This window comes from Monodon monoceros, unplaced genomic scaffold (genome assembly GCF_005190385.1).
Source record: "Monodon monoceros isolate NGI ecotype Baffin Bay Population unplaced genomic scaffold, NGI_Narwhal_1 Super_Scaffold_9, whole genome shotgun sequence".
Lineage (NCBI taxonomy): Eukaryota > Metazoa > Chordata > Mammalia > Artiodactyla > Monodontidae > Monodon > Monodon monoceros.
In genome coordinates this window covers 8,543,572-8,567,202 of record NW_021703786.1, presented here as the reverse complement: position 1 = coordinate 8,567,202, position 23,631 = coordinate 8,543,572, and the positions used below count along the sequence as shown (strand labels likewise).

At 35.4% G+C, this 23,631-nt stretch overlaps 1 protein-coding gene across 2 annotated transcripts in view; it reads right to left on the bottom strand.

The window, feature by feature from the left end:
• The window catches only part of VMP1 (vacuole membrane protein 1), a 130,566-nt gene that overhangs the window by 14,271 nt on the left and 92,664 nt on the right, over positions 1-23,631 (bottom strand). For both annotated transcript variants that reach the window (XM_029211741.1, XM_029211742.1), the window contains exons 8-10: positions 15,530-15,610; positions 10,695-10,811; positions 6,019-6,080 (exon numbers count right to left, since the gene is read on the bottom strand). In XM_029211741.1, the coding sequence (XP_029067574.1) occupies positions 6,019-6,080; positions 10,695-10,811; positions 15,530-15,610 (260 nt within the window). The remainder of the gene's footprint in view (positions 1-6,018; positions 6,081-10,694; positions 10,812-15,529; positions 15,611-23,631) is intronic.

The window sequence follows — 23,631 nt, the reverse complement described above, 5'->3', positions numbered from 1 at the left end:
AAGAAAGAAAGAAAGAAAGAAAGAAAGAAAGAAAGAAAGAAAGAAAGAAAGGAAGGAAGAAAGAATGAAAGAAAGAAAAAGAAAGAAAGCAACAAATGTAAGGCCTTAGAAGCTCTAAAGTTCCCTGGTTCTTTGGTTCTGTCCTCTGACTTACTTCAGCTTAGGATATCAGAGAGTGAAAAACTCCATTACATACATGCCTAATCTTTTTTCAGAACCTTTTCTCTGTCCTCTTGCCAAACATACTATAAACCAAAAGGATTTTTCAAGGCTATTATCTGTTCTAACCTTTCAGAATATGTAACTGATTCATTACATCTATTCAGATTTTCATATATAACTAGACAAACCCTTTGATTTAGGAATAGGTAATAGGGATACCTTCCCCTAAACCCAGTGATACTAATGATTACTTTCCAGAACTGTCCAAGAAATAAATCTACAAATAATTATTTCTGGTCAAGGGAGGGGAATTATTTACTCTTAAAATTACAATAAATTTTGGAGGTAAGGCTTATATTCTCTCTGGGACGTTATGACTGTCATACCATGATATACTATACTAAAAATACCACAGTCCAAAGGCACACTTATGTAGCTGGGCCATTCCATAGTTACACTGAGACTAGAAGCCGTTTGGGGAAAGGGATATTTCTTTCAGTCATCAGTATAGCATTCAAACCTGTATAAAACTGATCCTAAACCTCACCACCAGAGATGTAATGGTCAACACTAAATAATTCTTTCCCTGACACCTGGGGAGGTGAGTAGCCTGACATGGCAGGCCACAGGCACACCTGCCTAGACAAAATTTGACCCTAGACAAAACTAAGTTAACTTATCACAATGAAGGGTTATCTTGCTTATGTCCAGTCTCTCTTTCATTCACCTTTTCCCTCTTCTATGTTGTCCCTTTTATCATATTCTAGGTTCCACTATGTGCTCATCTATCTTGCACTAAGAAATGCTCACAGAAGCATTGTCCAAAACAGCAAAAAAAGGGACTTCCCTGGTGGCACAGTGGTTAAGAATCCGCCTGCTAATGCAGGGGACACGGGTTCGAGCCCTGGTCCGGGAAGATCCCACATGCCACGGAGCAACTAAGCCCGTGTGCCACAACTACTGAGCCTGCACTCTAGAGCTGGTGAGCCACAACTACTGACCCCATGTGCCACAACTACTGAGCCTGCACTCTAGAGCCCGTGCTCTGCAACAAGAGAAGCCACCGCAATGAGAAGCTCACGCACCACAACGAAGACCCAATGCAGCCAAAAATAAATAAAATAAAAAGTTAAAAAAAAAAGAAGTAAATAGTAATAACAATTGCATATAAAGTGCTCACTATGTTTAAAAAATAGTACCCTCAAGAATTATCTGTATAATCTTTGATGAAAAACTTTGTCCTGATAAAAGGTGTTTTACTGATCAGAGTAAAGAAATGGGTACTTCCTTTAAGGAGAAGTAGGCCTTCCCTCAATCTTCTCTGAGAGCATACAAAGTAGTCACCTAGCATGCTACCTTTCCATTCACAGTCAGTAGAAACTTTGGAAAATGAGATGAGAACACAGGCAACATAAAAACTGAGAGGAAAGGCATTTTAAAAATCCACATGGCTTAGAATTTTAAATCACTTGATATGAGTACATTTCAACTACATTCTAAGATATTTTGAGACAGGACATTTTACATTTTGACTGGAAGTTGGAAAGATTACCAGTGGCCTCCTGAACTGGGGAAGAAATCCTACTCAAAGAAAATATATTATTTGAGAGAACAGCAGCTAAAAGTGGATACAGAGAGGAAATAAATAACTGGCCTGTGGCAGAGTTTATATTCAAACCTAGATTGGTTTTGTCTAAAGCCTGTGTGTTCTTTTCATATTTCACTCCATAGCTGTCCTTACTCTTGGGATTCATTTTTTCATTCTTCCTTGCCTTAGTATCTCATAATTTTATTTTAAATTTGAACTGTTGCTGACTTTTTCTTGGTCTTTTCTTTTGATTTTTACTCTACCATGGCAATTCACCACCCTCTTAATTGTGGGCACATAGTTTTAAACATCCTTCAAAAGGATTCCAGGACTTCCCTGGTGGCGCAGTGGTTAAGAATCTGCCTGCCAATGCAGGGGACACGGGTTTGATCCCTGGTCCGGGAAGATCCCATATGCTGCGGAGCAACTAAGCCCGTGTGCCACAACTACTGAGCCTGTGCTCTAGGGCCTGCATACCACAACTACTGAGCCCATGTGCTGCAACTGCTGAAGCCTGCATGCATAGAGCCCCTGCTCCACAACAAGAGAAGCCACCGCAATGAGAAGCCCGCGCACCGCAACTAAGAGTAGCCCCCACTTGCTGCAACTAGAGAAAGCCCACGTGCAGCAACAAGACCCAACACAGCCCCCCGCAAAAAAAGGTTGTATTCCAAACTTTCTAGTTTAGTTTGATGATTTGCCATATATATATATATACACACCATTTATATCAGTAGTTTTTACAGTGTGAAAAGGGAGAACTAACAATCAAAGGAGAATGTTTCTATAGCAAATTACATGTAGTATTTTCAGTTCAACTCAACAATGAGTCTAGGGAATCAATCTGACTGTTCTCCTTCCCTTTTCTGAAATAAATTGCTAAGCTATTTATTATGATATAAAAGAACAAATTTAGGTCTTCTAAAAATTCATTCTCCTGGTTTAACTTAATTTTCAGTCTAGGTTTGGTGATACTATTTATCATCATTTATTATCATCTGAACACTTATATAGCATTTCCTACTTCAAAATGTAGGAAAACAAACCATGTCAAGCTCAATTAGAGAATCTGATTAAAAGATAATTTTATTACAGACTAAGATGAAAAAGATACCCATTAGCATGTGGTAATAAAGAATTATTATTACAGCTAAGTCTAATTATTTATACTGCTTAATAGTTTATCTAGAAAAGAAGTTGATGGGTAATCCCTGTAGACAGTACTGGGGAAAAGATGAAGATATCAGGACGTTGCAACATTTGTCTGTTGCAAACAGTTTTTAAAATAAGACAAACGCAAAACAAAACAAAACCACCACCCATTCCAGTAGGCCTTGAATATCTTAGAATAACTTTATGCAAAACCATCTTTAAGAAGAATCACTGGAATTTCTTTTTTTTTTTTGAGGGGCTGTGCTAGAGGAGATAGTTAAGGGGAGGGACTATTGATTTTTTAAATTAATTAATTAATTAAATTTTGGCTGCATTGGGTCTTCGTTGCCACGTACGGGCCCTCTCTAGTTGCGGCGAGTGGGGGCCACTCTTTGTTACGGTGCGCGGGCCCCTCATTGCGGTGGCCTCTCCTGTTGTAGAGTATGGGCTCTAGGCATGTGGGCTTCAGTAGCTGTGGCACGTGGGCTTAGCGGCTCCACGGCATGTGGGATCTTCCCAGACCAGGGCTCGAACCCGTGTCCCCTGCATTGGCAGGAAGACTCTCAACCACTGCGCCACCAGGAAAGCCCAGGACTACTGATTTTGAAAAACATAAGGAATAAGAAATTCTAACTTTAATACATTGGCCTAAGCTTAAAGATACGTTTATTGCTATTTACTGTAGATAATTAATATAATTTCTTACAAACTCCAAAGGCTGGGGAAACAGAAGAATCTGGGCTCTACAAATAATTTGCTGATTCTTACTGACCAGATCTTTATTTGGACACCACCTGTTCATTTATTCACCAGATATTTATCAAGCATCTGCTATGCGTCAATCAAGATGCCAGATGCTATGGACACAACAGTGAACAAAAATAGGCATGGCCTCCGCCATTAAGAAGTTTACAGGTTAGTTGTAAAAGGACAGTAATCATACACCCTCAAACATGAATGTAAAAATACAACTGTCAGTGCATGTAGTACATACTGCTGAGAAAAGAGGTCCCTAGGAAAGAGGGTAATTGTGACCTAGTCAGGGAAGGTGTTTTTGTGAATTTAGTAGCTGAAATCCAAAGGACATTATCTAGGCCAGTGATTCTCAATGGGATTGGTGGTGACAGTGGCAGTTTACTTGCCATGGAACATTTGGCAATGTTTGGGGACATTTTTGATTGTCACAACTGGGAGACACTATTGGCATCTAGTGAGTAGAGGAAAAGGACGCAGCTAAATATCTTACAATGCACAGGACAGTCCCCCACAACAAAGACATCTTATCTGGCCTAAAATGTCAATAGTGCCAAGGTTGAGAAACCCTGAACAGGACAAAGGGAAAAGCCTGAGCAAAGACCAATGGTGAGAGACTCAAGCAGAGAAAACTATAGGGGATAGCTCATTCAAGGCTATGGAGACCCAGTAAGGAGTTTTAGCTTTATCTTAAGAATGAAGGGGAAAACAAGTGAAGGGTTTCAAGAAGTGGAGGAACTGCGGAGTGAGGACAGTGGTGGCGACAGGCTCAGATATGATTTTTAAAAGGTTACTAACTGCAGTATGATGAACTGATTGGAAGGAAATGAAACTGGATGTGGGTGTTTGAGATAGGTAGCTAACTAATATAACTTCTTAGAAGCTCCAAAAGCTGGGGAAACAAAAGGTGGTAGTGGCGAGGATGTAGAAGTAGCTGGAAAACTTCCTTCTATAAATGTTCAGTATGGAAGAATGTAGGATGCTGCGTGCAAAGTCATTCCTACAATGTGTGGGTCTGTGTGGTTTGTGTGGTAGTCCTACATGTCCCTCAGAATTCTCTCAAGGTGGCACAATAATCTCTAGGAACGGATGAAATGTCTTCTTATTTTAAAAAAAGGGACAAGAATATTCCCTCTTTCTTTTCGAATGTGATATATGGTGACTTATAAACCACTTTGTAAGAATTCAGGCAACAAAAAATTGGAGTAATTAAAATTTAATTTACAAGCCATAATCCATATTTCTAATCAAAAGTTTATGAAGTAATAAAATCATTAGCTGGCTCCACTGAGTATATTCTCAAGAGTATGTTTTTCCTCAATTATTACATTAATACCTAAGTAGAAAATATTAAAAACTATTTTATCATAGAATATATCATACATAGAAAAGAGTAAGTATAATATATAGTGCATGGTTCAAAGAATAATAAAACTAATACTCATGAGCTCACTACCAAGTGGCAGTTGTTTAATAGTGAATATTTTCATAAACTTCTTGTTTTATAAATGGCTTTTAAAATAAAGATTTGTGTTAAAACTACATAAAGGGCATTCCAACTTAACACTTTTCCACCACAGGGCAGTTAACGCTATTAAATGAAAAGAAAACCTCTCACCTGTAAACACTGAATAAAAAATCATATATTAAAAAAAAAAAGGGTTCATTTAATATCCGGTAGGATTCACATTCCAGTTGACATTAATCTGATTAACTAAACAGGTCTTTCTTTACTGTTTTTTCAAAGTAAACTCCAAAAAATTTGTGACACTGTCATTTAAAGCGTATGTTAAAACTGGTCTTACTTCTTTAAACACAAAAATAAATGCTTTGGATAGTTTAGCCTTTTAAAATGGCCTAATTTTTCTCTAGTGAAGTAACAGATTCATAACACATATTTTGGTAATATCTTATCATGCCTTATTTAATGAAATATTAATATTTTATGTAAGATTTATATATAAATGAAATACAACTGTGTATCTGGCATCCAATTTTGGCTAAAAGTCATAGCATTGTACCAAAGCACCATTAAACTCTAACTATATACACATGTCTTTTACATAAAGAGAATTTCATACTTCTTTGGAGGGGCAAGTCTAAAACTGCAAAGCTTCTTTTAAATCAAGAATTATATGACTTGATACATGTTTGGTTTAAAATTAAACAAGGATAATCTGAGCTTCATCCTTCCCTGCTGTAGGGAACGAGGTTCATCTTCAATTTAAATAATAACAGGGCAAAAGATTTTTCCTTCTCAAAAAATAAAGAGCTATCACAAAAATTCTATACCAACGAAGTCTTTTTTATATATTTCTTCCCATTCAAACCATGATAATATTAGTCCTTAAAGAATTACTCACCCAATGAAAGCCACCATCTGCTCCACTATGTGTTTGCTGAAAGTTATGATAACGAAGATTTTCTGTAAAGAAAATGCCAGTTAAAATAAATATTTCTCATCAAAAACAAAAAACACAATATAAATTCACAATTCTGATAATAGTCTAAAAAGGTGACCATGCTGCTAATTGCAATTTAAAAAAATTTTAAGAAACAAAACAAAACACCATTTGACAAATGCTATGTACTTTGTATTTTAAAGATGTTTTTCCTTAAGCACAGTTCTAGCCTTGCCAGGATACGTGACCATGTCTGAGGGAGAAATGTGAGTCATGAAACCCAAGGCTGGGTGGATGTTCCACATGTTCTATGTGTTTTATTTTATTTTATTTATTTATTTTTGGCTGTGTTGGGTCTTCATTGCTGTGCGTGGGCTTTCTCTAGTTGCAGAGAGCGGGGGCTACTCTTCGTTGCGGTGCGTGGGCTTCTCATTGTGGTGGCTTCTCTTGTTGCAGAGCACAGACTCCTGGCATGTGGGCTTCAGCAGTTGTGGCATGTGGGCTCAGTAATTGTGCTTAGCTACTAGTTAGTAGCTAACGGGGCTTAGCTACTCCGCGGCATATGGGATCTTCCTGGACCAGGGCTTGAACCCGTGTCCCCTGCATTGGCAGGCGGATTCTTAACCACTGCGCCACCAGGGAAGCCCGTTCTACGTGTTTCAGAATGGTGTATACAACTAAAGTCATGGGTTCCCATATAGCCTCCACCACTGAAATTAAAGCTTATCAGCCTGATGATAGGTGTCTGGGCTAAATCTAATCAAGAGGATCTTTGAAAAGACTATGTCCTTCCTGGACAGTTCTTATAAAAGTATCATGAAAGTTCCATTCTCAGATCCTGAATGAGCTTGGAATTTCAGGCTTCGGGTACAAGCAAAGGCATCAACAAGTTTTGGGGGATCGTTATCAGACCTGGGTCATTGTCAATTTGGTATTATTGAGGTATTGTTTATTAATTAAAGATGTTGATACGTAACTTACAAGTAAAGATGCCTTTAGGCTAACAGGTAGCAAATATTTTCAACCAACAAATGTTACAAAAAGTATTTACTATGGATAATATAAGCATTATTAAGGGCTTTCAGGGAACATAAAGATGGGAAGAATACTTCTTCAATACCCTGAAGAAATTAAAAAATTTTTCTATACATAGTAGAAAGATGGTTAAGTACAAAAGATATAAACTGTAAATGTCATTAGCAGTGAAAACAATGTGTTACAGAAGTTGAGAGAAAGAAAAGGTCATATAAGTACAATTAATTAGAGATTCAAGAAGGTGATATTAAGGTTTAGCTTTAAAGGACTGAGAATAATTCTCTGAATAAATATGACTAATTCTAGATTCTCTCTCCCAGTTCCTGATAACAAACTCTCCAGTGCTTTGTTACTGTTGTTAAATAGTAACTATAGCCTATGTAACCAAATGGGAGGGAAGAGAAATAAAATAAATAACAATAGTCTTCTTTTTAGCCATCCATTATGAATCTCAGGAAAGTGGCTAATTCAGATTAAAGCTCATTATTTCAGGTAGAAGACTAATAAGGCAATGATATTTTCTTAATGTCCTACAGTTAACAAAGACATTGGCAGCTGCACAGCTGGATATGTGTGAGGAAATAAGACTAAAAAAATAAGTTCACAGTCCTTTTTGGTGTTTGTTTATGTATCTATTAATGTGAAAAAGGTATTTACTTATCTCATGAAAAAAGTAAGCTCATATAGATATCAAACAATTACAAGATGGATGATGATTTATCAACAATCCTACACAAATGGTGTATGAAGATTATGAAACTAATAAGACAATTACAAGAGATCATTTAGGGAGAAAAGCATTAATATATGGGGACTCTTCTAGTATCCATACTAAAAGCCAGTTAATTGGAGCTATAAATCTTTTACTAAGAAACAGAGGTAATGGTTTGCCTCTCAGTGATTTCACCACCATGTGTTCCCTACCATCATTTCCTAACATTCAAAATAAGCCAATGCCCAGATAATTGCACAATTAGACTTTCTTGAAACAAAACAAAACTTTCTTCTTATATATAACAGCTTGAAAATTCACTGTGCTGGGCAAGACATTTAAGAACATATGTCTCAGAATCATTCAAGCTTGAGGTCTGGGTGGGGATTCTACCAAATAAACAAAAGGCACAGATCCCCAAAGAGCCCAGTCAGCCATGTCAACCATGTGCACAGAGGAAATACGGGTAGAGTAGGAATAATTTAAAAAATATATATATGGGTGTAGGGAACTAATGGTGCCAGAATGAACAAAGAAGAAACTATATATCTATAAAAGAAGGGTCCTCCAATGGAAAGAAGTATCTGAGACTGATTCATATATTAAATATTTACTGAGTGCCAAGGACATGTCAGATGCTATTCTAGGCACTAGAATACCTTAGGGAGCCAAGAAACAAAAACCTCTGCCCTCATGGAGCTTATATTTCTGTACATGTATGTGTGGCGGTAGGGGGAAAGTTGAAAGGCAATAAATAATACACATGATAAGTAAATTATATGGTACATGAAATATTATATGAGTATGTTGACTCCTTATTTTCTTCATCATTTAGGAGAAAGGAAATATTTCTAAGGGAACTTCTACAGGCTGAGGAATTGAACTTGTCCAGTAGAAAGAGAAATCCTTAATTAACATTATTAGGTGGGCTGATTTCAAACTTTTAGGGGAGGTTTAACAGATAGCACAATTTTGGTTTGAATTCTAGTCCCTCCCATCTATGAAATGGGGATAATAACCACCTCACAGGATTGTTCTGAGATAACCATGCAAACTGCCTGGCACAGGTCCTGATAAACAGCAGGTATTAAACAATTCAGTTTTCGTGATCATATAAATACAGTTAAGAAGGAATTGCAAAAGAGTGGAAAGAACACTGAACTTGAAGCTGACTCTGGTTCAAATTCCAGCTGTTACTTATTCTTTTAGGCAACTATTACCTATTTCCCTCTCTAAGTTTGATAATTACAAAATGGGAGTAGTAATTTCTCTATCCCAGGATTATAAGAATTAAATCGGGTGGCATACACTAAATACTTTAAAGTGTGAAATACTATATTAAAACATTAAGCATTATTACGATAACTTGAAAAAATCTACTGAGAATGTTAAAAAAATATACTATTTTTGAATATGCTATAATGAAAAGTCTGATAAGTTACATACCCTATAACTATAGGGTACTTTTAGCATAATATATTTTATTGTATTTTATAGAAAGTTAGTACATAAAGCAGGATACATTAAATTTATGGATTCCTAGAAAAGTTGCTGCTATAAAGGGAATTAAAATAATCTGTTATTGTTCCTTAGGTATTAATACTTTCAAAGGACTTCAAAAAGCTAAATGATTTTATCATTTGAAAAACCCTATTATAGTATTTTAAATCTTTCCCAAAGTAACTAGCATTCCAGTATTTAAAAACCCATCGTCATTGAACAATACACTTAACGTAAGTAGGAGCAATTATATTCCTTGAAGGAGGAAAAATAAAGCCTTGAAATTCTGAGTGATTAGCATGGCCAGAGAGTAGATGTCAAGCTCAATAAACTCATCCTAAATGCCAAAGTCTAATATGAGAAACTGGGCAGGTAGAAGCAGCTGAAGTTTTTCATTCTTCTCTTCTAAGAACTGGAGGTAAAGAGGTGGTAAGCAAAAACTTGGGGGATAGACGTGCTTTTAATTATTAAGGAATCAGACCAGGGCATAGACATTACTCACTGTTCTTGCCCTTCCTTTGGTGAATGCTTCCTTCTTGCAAACCTCATTAATGAAGACATTCTTTCCATGTTAATTTTATTTTATTCTAGTAAGATTTGCCTTTTATACCACACCTATCGATTCGTATCACAGTCCTAGAAGCATATATCCATTTCCTCTCATTTAAGTTATTGGCCTCTTTTCTCTCCTCTATTTACACACACACACACACACACACACACACACACACACACACACACACACAGTCCTATCCTAAAGATTTTGTTAAGAGTGTCTTTGAAGACCAACAGATTCTCACATCTCTAACCAAAACCCACATCTCTTCGCCTCCTCAGGGCCCCTTTCTTCCCCATTGTCCACATTAACATCTGGCTGGTATTTTGTAAAGGATATTTGTGCCTTGAGAGGAAGTGTTATATATAGAACGTGAGAAAGAAAAGTAGAATTAATGAAAGGGACTACTTCCTCAGCCTATGGTCAGTAAGGATAAAACATTTTTGGACTACGTATGTTAATATGGTGTGCAATTTTCCTATACAGGAACACTATTTTCGTTTGGTAAGATTCTTGGATAAACAGTTTCACAAGGCAAAAGTGAAATAAAGAAAGAAAGAGAGAAAGGAAGGGAAGGAGGAAAAAAGAAGGAAAGAAATAAAACAAGGAAAAAAAAGAATAAAGGGGAACAACTTTCCAATAGGAGTAGGGAAAACCTGCCCGAAATCCACTAACTTCCAAACGATGTTCCGTGGCTGAATACCTAAGCATGCTACCAACCAAGAAGCAGAACCAAAATCTTAACAATTTGCCTTGGAGAGAGCAAGAATATGTTTTCAGTGTCTTTTAAGGGGTTCATCATCATTAAACAGGGAGTCAAAAGGGTATAATTACCTGGATATGCATTTTAATTATTGCTTTTCCAATCAGGGTTGCACCAAAGAAAGTCCAAAAAGGTACAAGAAAGTGTCCACATGTTATTCCAGCCAGATCAAACAGAGGATTTGGAATCTATTTAAAAAAAGAAAAAATTAAAATGGAATGTCCATAAATAATCCAAAAAACAGTTTAATTTTACCACCTATAGGTGTGTGGAATTATGTGTTAAGCCTTGTCTACCACTGGAAAGAGAGGTATGGGTTCCCTGATCAGTACTAGACTGTCTGGATAGTTTGACAAGTATTCTAATGTCTCTATAGGTTGTGTCACATATTCATCCCAGGCGGTTGCTTAATTTGTTCAAAGCAAACACAGCTGTCCTTTTGTTTGCATTACTTATGACTAATGCCCCATAAATATACTTTTTTTCATCACATTAAAACTGGATAAAGCCAATGGATCAACAGGAATTTAATTCCATTCAGTAGATACTTGACCATTTGGTAGCTGTTTAATAAGGTGAGGTATAAATGAAGAAAAAGATTATCTAGAAAGTACTCACATCTACAGAAAACATCCTTGTAAATTCACAAATACATTTATAGGTGGCCGTGCTTTCATTTCTCAACATAAAGTAAAATACAAATAATGATTTTTTTTTATCTATGACAGCCCAAGGCCATGGGGTCATGCGATTCATTCTAGGAAGAAAATCAAGGGTGGAAATACAAGAGCACAGATTCAGATGTTGTGAATACTCAGTCCCAGACAAAGAAGTGATTCACAACAAATACCTTTTCTGAACATTCCCACGTTTCAAGAATGCTAATAGATAATTTCATGTAAAAATGCAAAGAAACCACAAGCTCTTTTTGAGCACTTCATCCATTTTTCTCCCACAGAGGTACTCTTGTCCTGTGTCTGTTGGTGGAACCATTTATAAGCTAATTAATTTATATAATTTTGTGTTTGGACTTTCAAATAAAAGCCCAGTTGTTTAAAAGATATTTGTCACAAATGTTCTTTCAAAAACAATGACATAACTAAATCAGAATTCAAGTATTCTTCTGTTAATAAAACTCAGATTCAATAGCTTAATTTTATTTTTCTTATCCAAATTCAAATGCTTTATGCAATTTCATCTGTCTTATAACCATTTAATAACAATGTCACTTCCACATCCTTACAACTGTCATTTCTTATATTTTCTCATATGACTCTCACAACTCCATGAATTAAAATTTTAATTGTTTTCCTTTATTATCAGGCTCCACAGCATATTGAAATGGAAATTAAAGTACACAAGATATGTAATCAGAGTAGATAAAAATTAGAAGTTTTATGTTGGATGCTCTCAGAAGAGCATAATCAATGAATTTGTTGTTACATATGCATGTTACTTTTTTCAATTGTTAACTAAATACACAGAAAGGAAGATTAGAACTAAAAGAACTATTAAGTAGCTTTGAGATTTTCCCTCAATTACGAGTTTTACCTTAGTTTAAATGTTAACAACAAAATAACTAATTAATAAATAAACTTCTGGGCTTCTCTGGTGGCACAGTGGTTAAGAATCCGCCTGCCAATGCAGGGGACACGGGTTCGAGCCCTGGTCCGGGAAGATCCCATGTGCTGCGGAGCAACTAAACACGTGTGCCACAACTACTGAGCCTGAGCTCTAGAGCCAGTGAGCCACAACTACTGAGCCCGTGTGCCACAACTACTGAAGCTCGCATGCCTAGAGCCCATGCTCCGCAACAAGAAAAACCACGGCAATGAGAAGCCCACGCACCACAATGAAGAGTAGCCCCCACTTGCCTCAATTAGGGAAAGCCCGTGCACAGCAACAAAGACCCAATGCAGCCAAATATAAATAAAATAAATAAATAAGTTTATAAAAAACAAAAACAAACTTCTTCCTACCTTACCCTCTACTTACCTTCTTACCTTAAATCAAGTACACATACTTTTAATACTTTAATATAAGTATTAACAATTTCCTAGTAAAAAGTTCTTAGAGGGTCAAATCGATCTATTAATTTATGTTGGCTATTGACTATTCCTAGTCAAATATAAAGAAGATTGGCTAGTATAGAAAGTGGAATTTTAGCAGGGAAGACACAGGCATAGATGAGTGCCAAAGAATAAATATTTTTTGCTTTAATAAATCAAAGATTCTTGTATTTTCCCCAGGAATAATGAAAGCTAACTTTTATTGAATTGTTAGGTACTTTTCTAAGGTTTCTACATCATCAACTCACTTAATTCCCAAAACAATGCTATATGATATTACATCCATTTTATAGACAGGAAAAGTGAGACAGACAGATTAAGCAATTTGTCCAGTATTAATGGCAGCAGAGCATGATTTCAGGATTTCAACCCAGGCAACATGGCTCTCACACTGTTCTCTTAGCTTCTAAACTAAGGACATTATCGTTCTTTAGGCCTCTCAGCTTAATCCTGTTCTGCTGGGCTTCCACAGCACCTTTCACTTATTATTGTATTTAAACTGTCTCCCTCACTAGACTTCAGAATCCTTGAGGAAAGGGAATACAGCTTTCACTTCTTCATCTAAGCAGTCAGGGGTTGATACAAAGCTGATGAATAACAATAAAAAATGGTTGAGCTCTGTCTTAGTTCACCTTCCAGGCACTGTGTTAGTTCATATGTATTATCTTAAATCCTCACATCAACCTTTGTAATGAGTGTCCTACTAACTCATTTTAAAAAAAAATTATTTATTTATTTAGGCTGCACTGGGTCTTAGTTGCGGCACGTGGGATCTTCATTGCGGCATGCGGGATCTTTAGTTGCGGCATACATGCAGGATCTAGTTCCCCGACCAGGGATCGAACCCGGGCCCCCTGCATTGGGAGTGCGGAGTCTTACACACTGGACCACCAGGGAAGTCCCTATTGCCGCATTTTAAACATTAGAAAACTAGGGCTCAAGGAGAGTAAATTGACACTGAGACTACATAGCTAAGAGGCAAACCTGGTTTAGGAACCCAAGTAAGCCTGACTCCAAAACCAATTCTCATCCCACTACATCACACTACAACATACCTACACATTGCTCAAATAGTTGAGATCAATATTGTGATAAAGAGCTTCTACACTGAAAAGAAAAGTTAGATTACAAAAATTTCTAGTATTGCCAGGGTCAAAAGATAGTAATTGAGGCACATGTATAGTTTAGAATATCTCTAGAATGTTGATATCACATTAGAAATTTTGGCGCCAAATGTCTTCCCTTTTTGGCCATTTACTTTGCTAAGGTGAGGAAAGGGGTACTCAAGGATATATTCAAGTTCTAATACATAATGGATAAAGTAACTGTGGGTCAGTAGACAATAATTTTCTGAATTTTACTTATAATTGAAGCTTTTATCATATCAACTAGATACATCTAGTTATTCTGGTCAAATCTACCACTGAGCTACCAAGAATTGTGTACAGACTACCAAAGAAAACCTTGACCAAAACACCCCATTTCAAATGTAACTGTATCTATTATATTAGAAAAGGACGAGGATAAACACCAACTCATCAAGGAATGTCAATTTCATAAATTTGCAATTTGAGACATTTATTTTTTTATAGAGTTATTTTTTTATATACAGTTAGTAACTTCTTTTTTCTTTTTTTAAATTTAATTTTTATTTTTGGCTGTGCTGGGTCTTCATCGCTGTGTGCAGGCTTTCTCTAGTTGGGGAGAGCAAGGGCCACTCTTTGTTGGGGTGCGTGGGATTCTCATTGTTGTGGCTTCTCTTGTTGCAAAGCATGGGCTCTAGGCGCGTGGGCTTCAGTAGTTGTGGCATGTGGGCTCAGTAGTCGTGGCTCGTGGGCTCTAGAGTGCAGGCTCAGTAGTTGCAGTGCATGGGCTTAGTTGCTCTGAGGCATGTGGGATCTTCCCGGACTAGGGCTTGAACCTGTGTCCCCTGCATTGGCAGGCAGATTCCTAACCACCACGCCACCAGGGAAGTCCTAATTAAGTTTCTGACACAAATAGGTTCTTAATTCACTGTAGCCAAAGATGTCCTTAACCTTGTCACAGATGTTTCAATTACCTAGCTAGGTGTTAAAGTCACTTAAGGAGGTTTTATATGAATTCTTCCTTATAACTAATGCCTGAAGCTTTGGAAAAAGACTACCTATCTGTAACTCTGGAAAGAATGAAGTCATTGTTATTTGCTTAAATGCACTTCATTATATATTCTTCATGAGAAAGATGGATTTTGTCTCTTTTTTCTTACTGAATCAGGCCATTTAGGTCTGAAGTCATCATGGTATGATGAAATGCTTGAAAGTCAATAAACAACATAGAAACCTATCCAACAGAAAACAGCTCATTTGATCAGTAAGGTGAATGATTAATAACATTATATACCTGTTAAAAGTGATAATTATTTTTTCATTCAGTCATGTACTTTTTTTTTTTTTTTTTTTGCGGTACGCGGGACTCTCACTGTGTGGCCTCTCACGTTGCGGAGCACAGGCTCCAGAGGCACATTCTCAGCGGTCATGGCTCACGGGCTTAGCCGCTCCGCGGCATGTGGGATCTTTCTGGACCGGGGAACAAACCCGCGTCCCCTGCATCGCCAGGCAGACTCTCAACCACTGCGCCACCAAGGGAAGCCCCAGTCATGTACTTTTAAAAACAAATTGGATCGAAATATAAATCTACTATTTTTTTTTTTTAAAGAAGATGTTGGGGGTAGGAGTTTATTAATTAATTAATTTATTTTTGCTGTGTTGGGTCTTCGTTTCTGTGTGAGGGCTTTCTCTAGTTGTGGCAAGCAGGGGCCACTCTTCAGTAAATCTACTATTTAAATACAATTCACTTACCGAAGCACAGGCCAAAATTCCAAAAAATCCAACCTTCTGTACTAGGTTTTGAACTGCCAGTTTAGCCCGGGAGGCGAAGTCCTGTATAAAAGGAGGATATCAAAACATTAATGAAAAGTAGAAGAAAGAAAGAAAGACGGCTCTTTACAGAGTTTATAATATCAAATGTCTCATAATCTGAAAGCACTGATTCATTTAATAAGATGAATGATTAAAAAAAATCACAGCAGGGTGCACTGAAAAACATGCAAATAAAATCTTGATAAAACATTAACTACACATCCTTAAAGATAAACTTTTATCACATTTCAAGAATAAGCCAAAACACTGTTACTTTATTTTTTGGGTTCTCTCTGGATTAGCTAGGGATGAACAAAAACGTTATAAGCCAACCATGAACCAACCCATTCTTTTGGAAATGCTAGTCTACCACATATCTCTTTCTCTTTCCTTTAATTAACTCATCAGACTTACTCCCTCATTAATATCAGGGTAGGAAACCACAGGATTTTTCAAGATAGCCAATGAAGACACCTCTACTGATCATTGGCCAAAAGATGGAAAAAAAACAGTTATGTGGCAATAACTAACCATTCATTACCCCACAAAACAAAGAACATCCTACATTTACACAGTTTGTGCTAGTTATATAAAACGGTTTTCACAAACATTCTACTGGAGCCTTTCAATAATTCTCGGGTATAGGCAGAGTAGATACTTCAGGCTGAAAATCACTGCTCTTTTTATTTCACTCTTCTACCTCCCAGGCTGAAACATGCATTTGGCTGGCCAATTTATTTCCACGATTTTCTTCTTCTAGCATGAGGATGCTGTAATTATATATATTTTTTCTTAAAAGTACCAGTCTGAAATTTGACTTTACCTGTTTTCTGGTTTTGAAATTGTATATACTCCAATCAAAATTTCAATCAAAATAATTGATACAATTAAAAGATATTAGCTAATGTGTGAATGTCTTTTTAGAAGTGTTCATGTCATAGAACACTCCTCTCTCTTTAGCTCAACATACTCTAATAATTAGTCAACAATCTTATAGAATGGTCATAATATAAATGATAGAAGGTTCCTTCATAGACCAGGAAGAGGGTTTAAAGCACTTCCCTAATCTACAACAGAAGTTGTAGATTCAAAAAACAAACACACAAAACCACTTTAACCCATATTATGTTGAACAGCTGTATCAAAGTACAACAGTGAAGACTGAAATTAAAAAAAAAAAGACCTTCCACCTACTTACTTGCTGAGGATGGTGAGAAAGTCAAAGGAATTAAACCAATAATATATATTTGAAAAGATATTAACAGGGCTTCCCTAGTGGCACAATGGTTAGGAGTCCGCCTGTCAATGCAGGGGACACGGGTTCGAGCCCTTGTCCGGGAGGATCCCACATGCAGGGGAGCAACTAGGCCCGTGCACCACAACTACTGAGCCTGCGTGCCATAACTACTGAAGCCCACGTGCCTAGAGCCTGTGTTCAGCAACAAGAGAGGCCACTGCGATGAGAGGCCCATGCACCGCCACAAAGAGTAGCCCCCGCTCACCACAACTAGAGAAAGCCCGTGAGCAGCAACGAAGACCCAACACAGCCAAAAATAAACAAATAAAATAAATTTAAAAAAAGAGATATTAACAGATATTAACAGTTAATACAAATACTTTCAAGTTCAAACATATAGGCTATCAAAGTTAATCATTAACTAAATTCTACAATGCAATTTTGTAATTTTGCAGTGTATTTTCAAAGACAGAATTTTTCTTTTTGGGATTAGGCTTACTCGTCTAGTAAATAAAATATATCAGATTTAATATTTTTAAACAACTAAATTACTGCTGCAAAAGGTTCTCTGTATTTTTTTTCATATTTCTAACTGAAGATTTAATTTTTTTTCTTAAATTAACATTGACTGCATTAAGAGTGAAATACTGATTTTATTGATTTAAAAACTGGTTAGGAATATATAATGAAATCAGTTTTCCTATATAACTTATTTAAAACTATACATCCAATTGTCTTGAATAATTTACATAATTCACAAATTACTAAATTTGTAATTCATCAGAGCACTAAATAAAAACTGGCCATAATGAATAGAAATGTTTTGAGTTTTAAAATTACCAAATAATACTATTATATTATAAATTAGTTATGAAATTTTAATTAATATAGCCGAAGAGTTAAAAATATAAATTCAGGAAAACGCCTTCCTTCACAGCCTTTGATATCTTCATAGCAAATCTACTTTACTGAAAGATGGTACTCAATTGTGAAGAAAAAGTAAAACAAAGAAAACAAAAACTATACAAATTTTATTTTAAAGACAACAAAACTTTTTATAAACCTATTTGCCAAGTCAGACTAATGTGGGAACATTTTTCTATCGCAGCATTTATGCAGTCTTCAGTATATAAAATTACAAAAAATTAGTTTTTTGCATAAAATAGTGTAGACAAGATCAACAAGGTGTTGTATATAAAAGGTATGCTATCCTGTTTTCCTTTATCTTAATTTCAAGGCTTTAGATTCTTATATTTATTTCAACCAAGTGACTATGATAGTGTCATCACTTTAAACTGATGGTATTTTTCTATTATAGAGATACATACACCCATACATTTAAATTGAAAAAGAGGTATGATTATACTAATTGGCTTATATAAAGGAAAAAATGTTTAACATTATGCAGATCAGCTAACATACAAACTAACAAAAATATTTAAGCCTAGGGAAGTTTAAGGAATCATATTTTTTAAAACATCCTGAAAGTAAGGAACTATTTTATCCCTTGGCAGAATCTCTTTACTTAACAGAAATTAGACAAGAAAACAATGAAAATAAACTCCTTGTTCTTTCGGATGTCTGGGTGCCCATCATCAATTATCCTTAACAGTGCTTCAAGAATCTTTGTTTGAAGGAAAAGCGTTACTCTACCCAAATAAGTATAATAGAAAGTTCCCTTTACTCTTCTTTTTTTAAATTAATTTTTAGCTGGCATATTTTACAAGGAAAATAAGTTAAGTGCCTTTTTAATGGGGAGTTTTACTTTTTAAAAAGTCTGAAAGTCATCTAATGAAAATGGATTTCATAAATCTTACTATGTATTACACACACACACACACACACACACACATATACACACCATGACCATGCTACTTTCACTTCCTATAATTTATTTTCCAGGTCTTTCACAATATTCTTGGAATTAAAATTACATTTATATATTAAATAATTCATAAAAGTTTATTTAAATTAAGCTAATAAGTCTGCACAGTTGCTTTCATCACAAGAAACCAACAGAAGCTGAGTATGCAGCTCGAGGAAGAATTTTCTTGATGTTTTTCCTTGCCAGAGTAATGAAAACAAACTCAAGGCAGCATTACACTAGTATTTGCACCAAATCTGAAATACTTTACAGTGGTAAATTAACTCATGTTTAGATTTCATAAACACAACTATATTTTGTTGTTTTTATTTTAAACTTATTTCACATTTAAAGTCATATTCAAAACTTACTGATATGGGTTTAAAGGCTTTGTTAACATTTATTAAAAACATCATTTTTTAATTGTCTAAAATGTTCTACATCTTAAAGGTAATTATATGTTCCTTGTTTGTTGCTCTGCAATTTTAGAAGTTATTTTTAAACAACTTCAGTACTTCTTCATTATTTGCATTTATTTGACAGCTTTCTAATGATGTAAAGCTAACATTTTCTATGCATTAAGATATTTCTGTTTGTGTTTGCTTTTAAAGTAAAGAGAGAAAAATGTACTATAGGTATAATATTAGACAATAAACACAACTCTCTCTCACACACACACACACACACACGCACACAAAAACAGGAAAAAAAACCTTCTTTTACTAAAGTTTAAAAAGAACAATTTCAAACAAAATTTGCTATTCTTTTTAGGCCATCAGATAAAATAAACTAGCCAAGAAAAACTGTGCACCAATAATAATAAACAACAATAATTTAAAGGAAAAGTTTAACAAATTAATATGTGAGATTCAAAATTCAAGTTAAATATCAAATTAATATTTCATTTTAATCGTTTTCTTTTTTCGTGTTTGTGGGAACTGTGTAGCAAGTTCAATTTGATTACTTACTTCCTCAATTGTCATTCTTCATTAAAAAAAAATCTGCACAACTAAAACCAAATTCCTTTTAATAGTTTCATTTCGCTGGATTCACATTTCACAACACTCAAGTATTTCACAATTTTAAGTGCCTGAGAGGGGTTTCATCCTCTAGCTCTATCTAAATAAGCAGCATGCATTTACAACTAGTAATCATATATCATTTTCTACTTTTTAAAAGTAAATAAACAAAATACAAGTAAATAAAATTATCTTTCCCACTCCCACTGATAGTGATTATGTACGTAACCAATCATGCTTCTGAAAGTAAGAATGAGAGACACCAGGAACATTTCTCCAATGACTACAGGAGGCAGATGAAGAAAAGTTACAATAAGTCCTTACTACTGAGATTTCAAGGATTAATAAAGAAAAACAGACAATGCCTTCAAGTATGAATATTCCTGCACTACTTTTGTTTCTCATTTCATCTTCCTAAGAAATATATTTAAGATTAAGAGAAGAGAAACTGTACAGCTAATTATAATAATTAGCTTGCAAAATACTAATTTTTGAACTGAAGAAGTCAACTTAGATCTAAATATATAAAATAATGTTTTTCTTCAAATGGTAACAGAAAATCTTTTCATTTTCATGATAAGGGATCACATTAAATTCCAAGATTTCTTTCAAAGCAACAGATAATCCCTAAACATGTAAAATGACTGGAGGTAAGTATGTATTCGGTTAATACCTTATGTTAGTTTGAGCTGAACTATCACCATCAGTGTGAGGTAACTGGTCAGCAGTTTTATAAATTAACTGCCTTCTTAACATGTTATATGTTAAAACTTCTTTTCTTTATAATATATATATTTTTAAAGGATTTTATCTTATTTTTATTCTTTTTGGCTGTGCCGTGTGGCTTGCGGTATCTTAGTTCCCAGACTAGGGATTGAACCAGGGCCCCCGGCACTGAAAGCCTGGAATCCTAACCACTGGACCACTAGGGAATTTCCTATGTTAAAACTTCTGCTGAGCTATTGCTCTTCTTGGGTTTGACACTGAAGTGGCTGCAGGGTCAATACTAAAAACCACAGAGCAACTGTTTCAATAATTTCTTGTGTATAAGAGGAATTTGTGTTAATATCTACTGTATTTGTGAAGTTCTTTTGGCATCTAAAAATGACTTGTTAATTCCTGTGTCCCAGTCAAATATGTTGTGTCATATTATTCTCTATTAACCAGAAATGGAGCTAAATAGTAATGATGACTTAATGTTGTAAGCTGTTTCAGCATCATGGACAATCAGTCTGAAATATTAACTTGTTAAGATCCTAATAACCATGTAATTAAGTATTTTCTACAATGACTAATATTTTACACATGGTAAAGAACACAGTTAATGGGTACGATTAATTATTATTTCACAGAAACTACAATGAAACATAACTCATAATTTTTAAATCTTTCTCCTCTTAAAAACAGAATAAAGGGCTTCCCTGGTGGCACAGTGGTTGAGAGTTCACCTGCCGATGCAGGGGACACGGGTTCATGCCCTGGTCCGGGAAGATCCCACATGCCGCGGAGCGGCTGGGCCCGTGAGCAATGGCTGCTGAGCCTGCACGTCCAGAGCCTGTGCTCTGCAACAGGAGAAGCCACAACAGTGAGAGGCCCGCGTACCGCAAACAAAACAAAACAAAACAGAATAAAATGTTTCCTAACTGCAATTTCCTACCTGTTATCAGGACTCTTTATGAGCTATTTTCACAGAAAGATATAGAGCATTAATTTATTAAATTCAAAGTGAGCAAAATAGTTTATTTTAGTGTTGACATCCTCAACAATATCATTAATGTAACTGGTATGTTTTTAATATTGCGTATTTGAGGTCTCCTTTATATGCAGTATAATTTCAAAAGAGTCACATATCATCTATTCTTTTTTTTTTTTTAAGGTTTTTTTGATGTTGACCTTTTGGAAGTCTTTGTTGAATTTGTTGCAACATTGCTGCTGTTCTCTGTTTTTGGCTTTTTTGGCCATGAGCCACGTGGGATCTTAGCTTCCCAATCAGGGATCAAACCTGCACCCCCTGCATTGGAAGGCGAAGTCTTAACTACTGGACTGCCAGGGAAGTCCCTGTTCTTTTTTTTGAATTATAATGGACTCACACAAACTTATAAGATGAAGATTGCTAAGAAACAAACTCTAGAATTACAAGATAAAGTAGGGATATTAATTTGATGAAGTAAAGTGATTGTGACAATAGAAACTAATTAATAAATTTTTAATTCAGTACCTACAGGATGCTGGATTACAAAATACACACACATTTACCAAAAAAAGTGATCAGAACAGAGTGGTGCAACTACTTTTGAAAATGAAAGTTTCAATATCCAATTTATAGCTTTTACATTATTAAATCAGAGATGATCCCTGGAATTCCTATTTAAATTGGAAATTAGGGTAGAATTCTATAATAGAGCAAATAGAATACATCATATAAACACATTTCAGGAAAGCAATTTTATTCTAGAAATAATTTACAGATTTAGAACTTTTAATAAGAGATTAGAGAGTTCTCATTCAGGATGCCAACACAGGAAGAAGCTCTTGAACTCACCTCCTCCCATGAACACTCTGAACTCACAACTCCCATCTTCTTCCTGTAGAGCAAAAGGCTTGGCTTCCCACAAACCCACACCTGATGACCCAACTTTTAAGACTTCCACCTGACAGGCCCCCAAAACATCTAGATTTGAAAGTCAAGAGGACTTGTGTCCATGAGACCCACAAGATTATAGTGGACTAAGAGATACCAAAATAAGAAAGTAATATTTTTTTTAAGAAAGTAATATTAACATATCTAAAAGGAGAAATAGACAGCAATACAATAACAGTAGGAGACTTCAATACAATACTCCACTTTTACCAATGGATACATCATCCAGACTGAAAATCGATAAGGAAACATTGGACTTAAATGACACATAAGACTAGTGGGACTTAACAGACATTTACAGAACATTCCATCCAAAAGCATCAGAATATACATTCTTCTTTAGCACACATGGAACATTATCCAGGATAGATCATGTATTAGAACATAAGACAAGTATTAATAAATTTAAGAAGACTGAAATCATATCAAGTATCTCTTCTGGCCACTGTGGTATAAAACTAAAAATCAATTTCAAGAAGAAAATTGGAAAATTCACAAATGTGTGAAGATTTAACAACATGCTATTGAATGACCAATGGGTCAAGGAACTCAAAAGTGAAATTAAAAAAATATCTTGAGACAAATGAAATTGGAAACACAAAATAGGAAAGCTTAAGGGATGCAGCAAAAGCAGTTCTAAGAGGGAAATTCATAGTGATAAATGCATACATTAAGAACAAGATCTCAAACAACCTAACTTTATACCTCAAGGAACTAGAACACAAAGCACAAACTAAGCCCAAAGTTAGTGGAAGGAAGGAAATAACAAAGATCATAGTGGAAATAAATGAAATAGACTAGAAAAACAATAGAAGAAGTCAATGAAACTAAGATGATTTTTGGAGAAGATAAATTAGACAAAACTTTAGCTAGACTCACCAAGAAAAAAGGGGGCTTAAATAAATAAAGTAAAAAATGAAAGAGGAGACATGACAACTGACACCATATAACTACAAAGATTCATAAGAGTCTATTATGAACAATGACATGCTGAAAAATTGAACAACCTAGAGAAATGGATACATTTCTAGAAACCTACAACCTACCAACACTGAATCATGAAGAAATAGGAAATCTGAACAGACTAATTACTAGTAAGGAGATTGAATTAGTAATCAAAAATCTCCCAACAAAGAAAAGTCCAGGAACACATGGTTTCACTAGTGAATTCCACCATATATTTAAAGAACTAACACCACTCTTCTCAAACTCTTCCAAAAAACTGAAGAGGAGGGATCACTTGCAAATTCATTTTAAGAGGCCAGCATTACCCCAAAACCA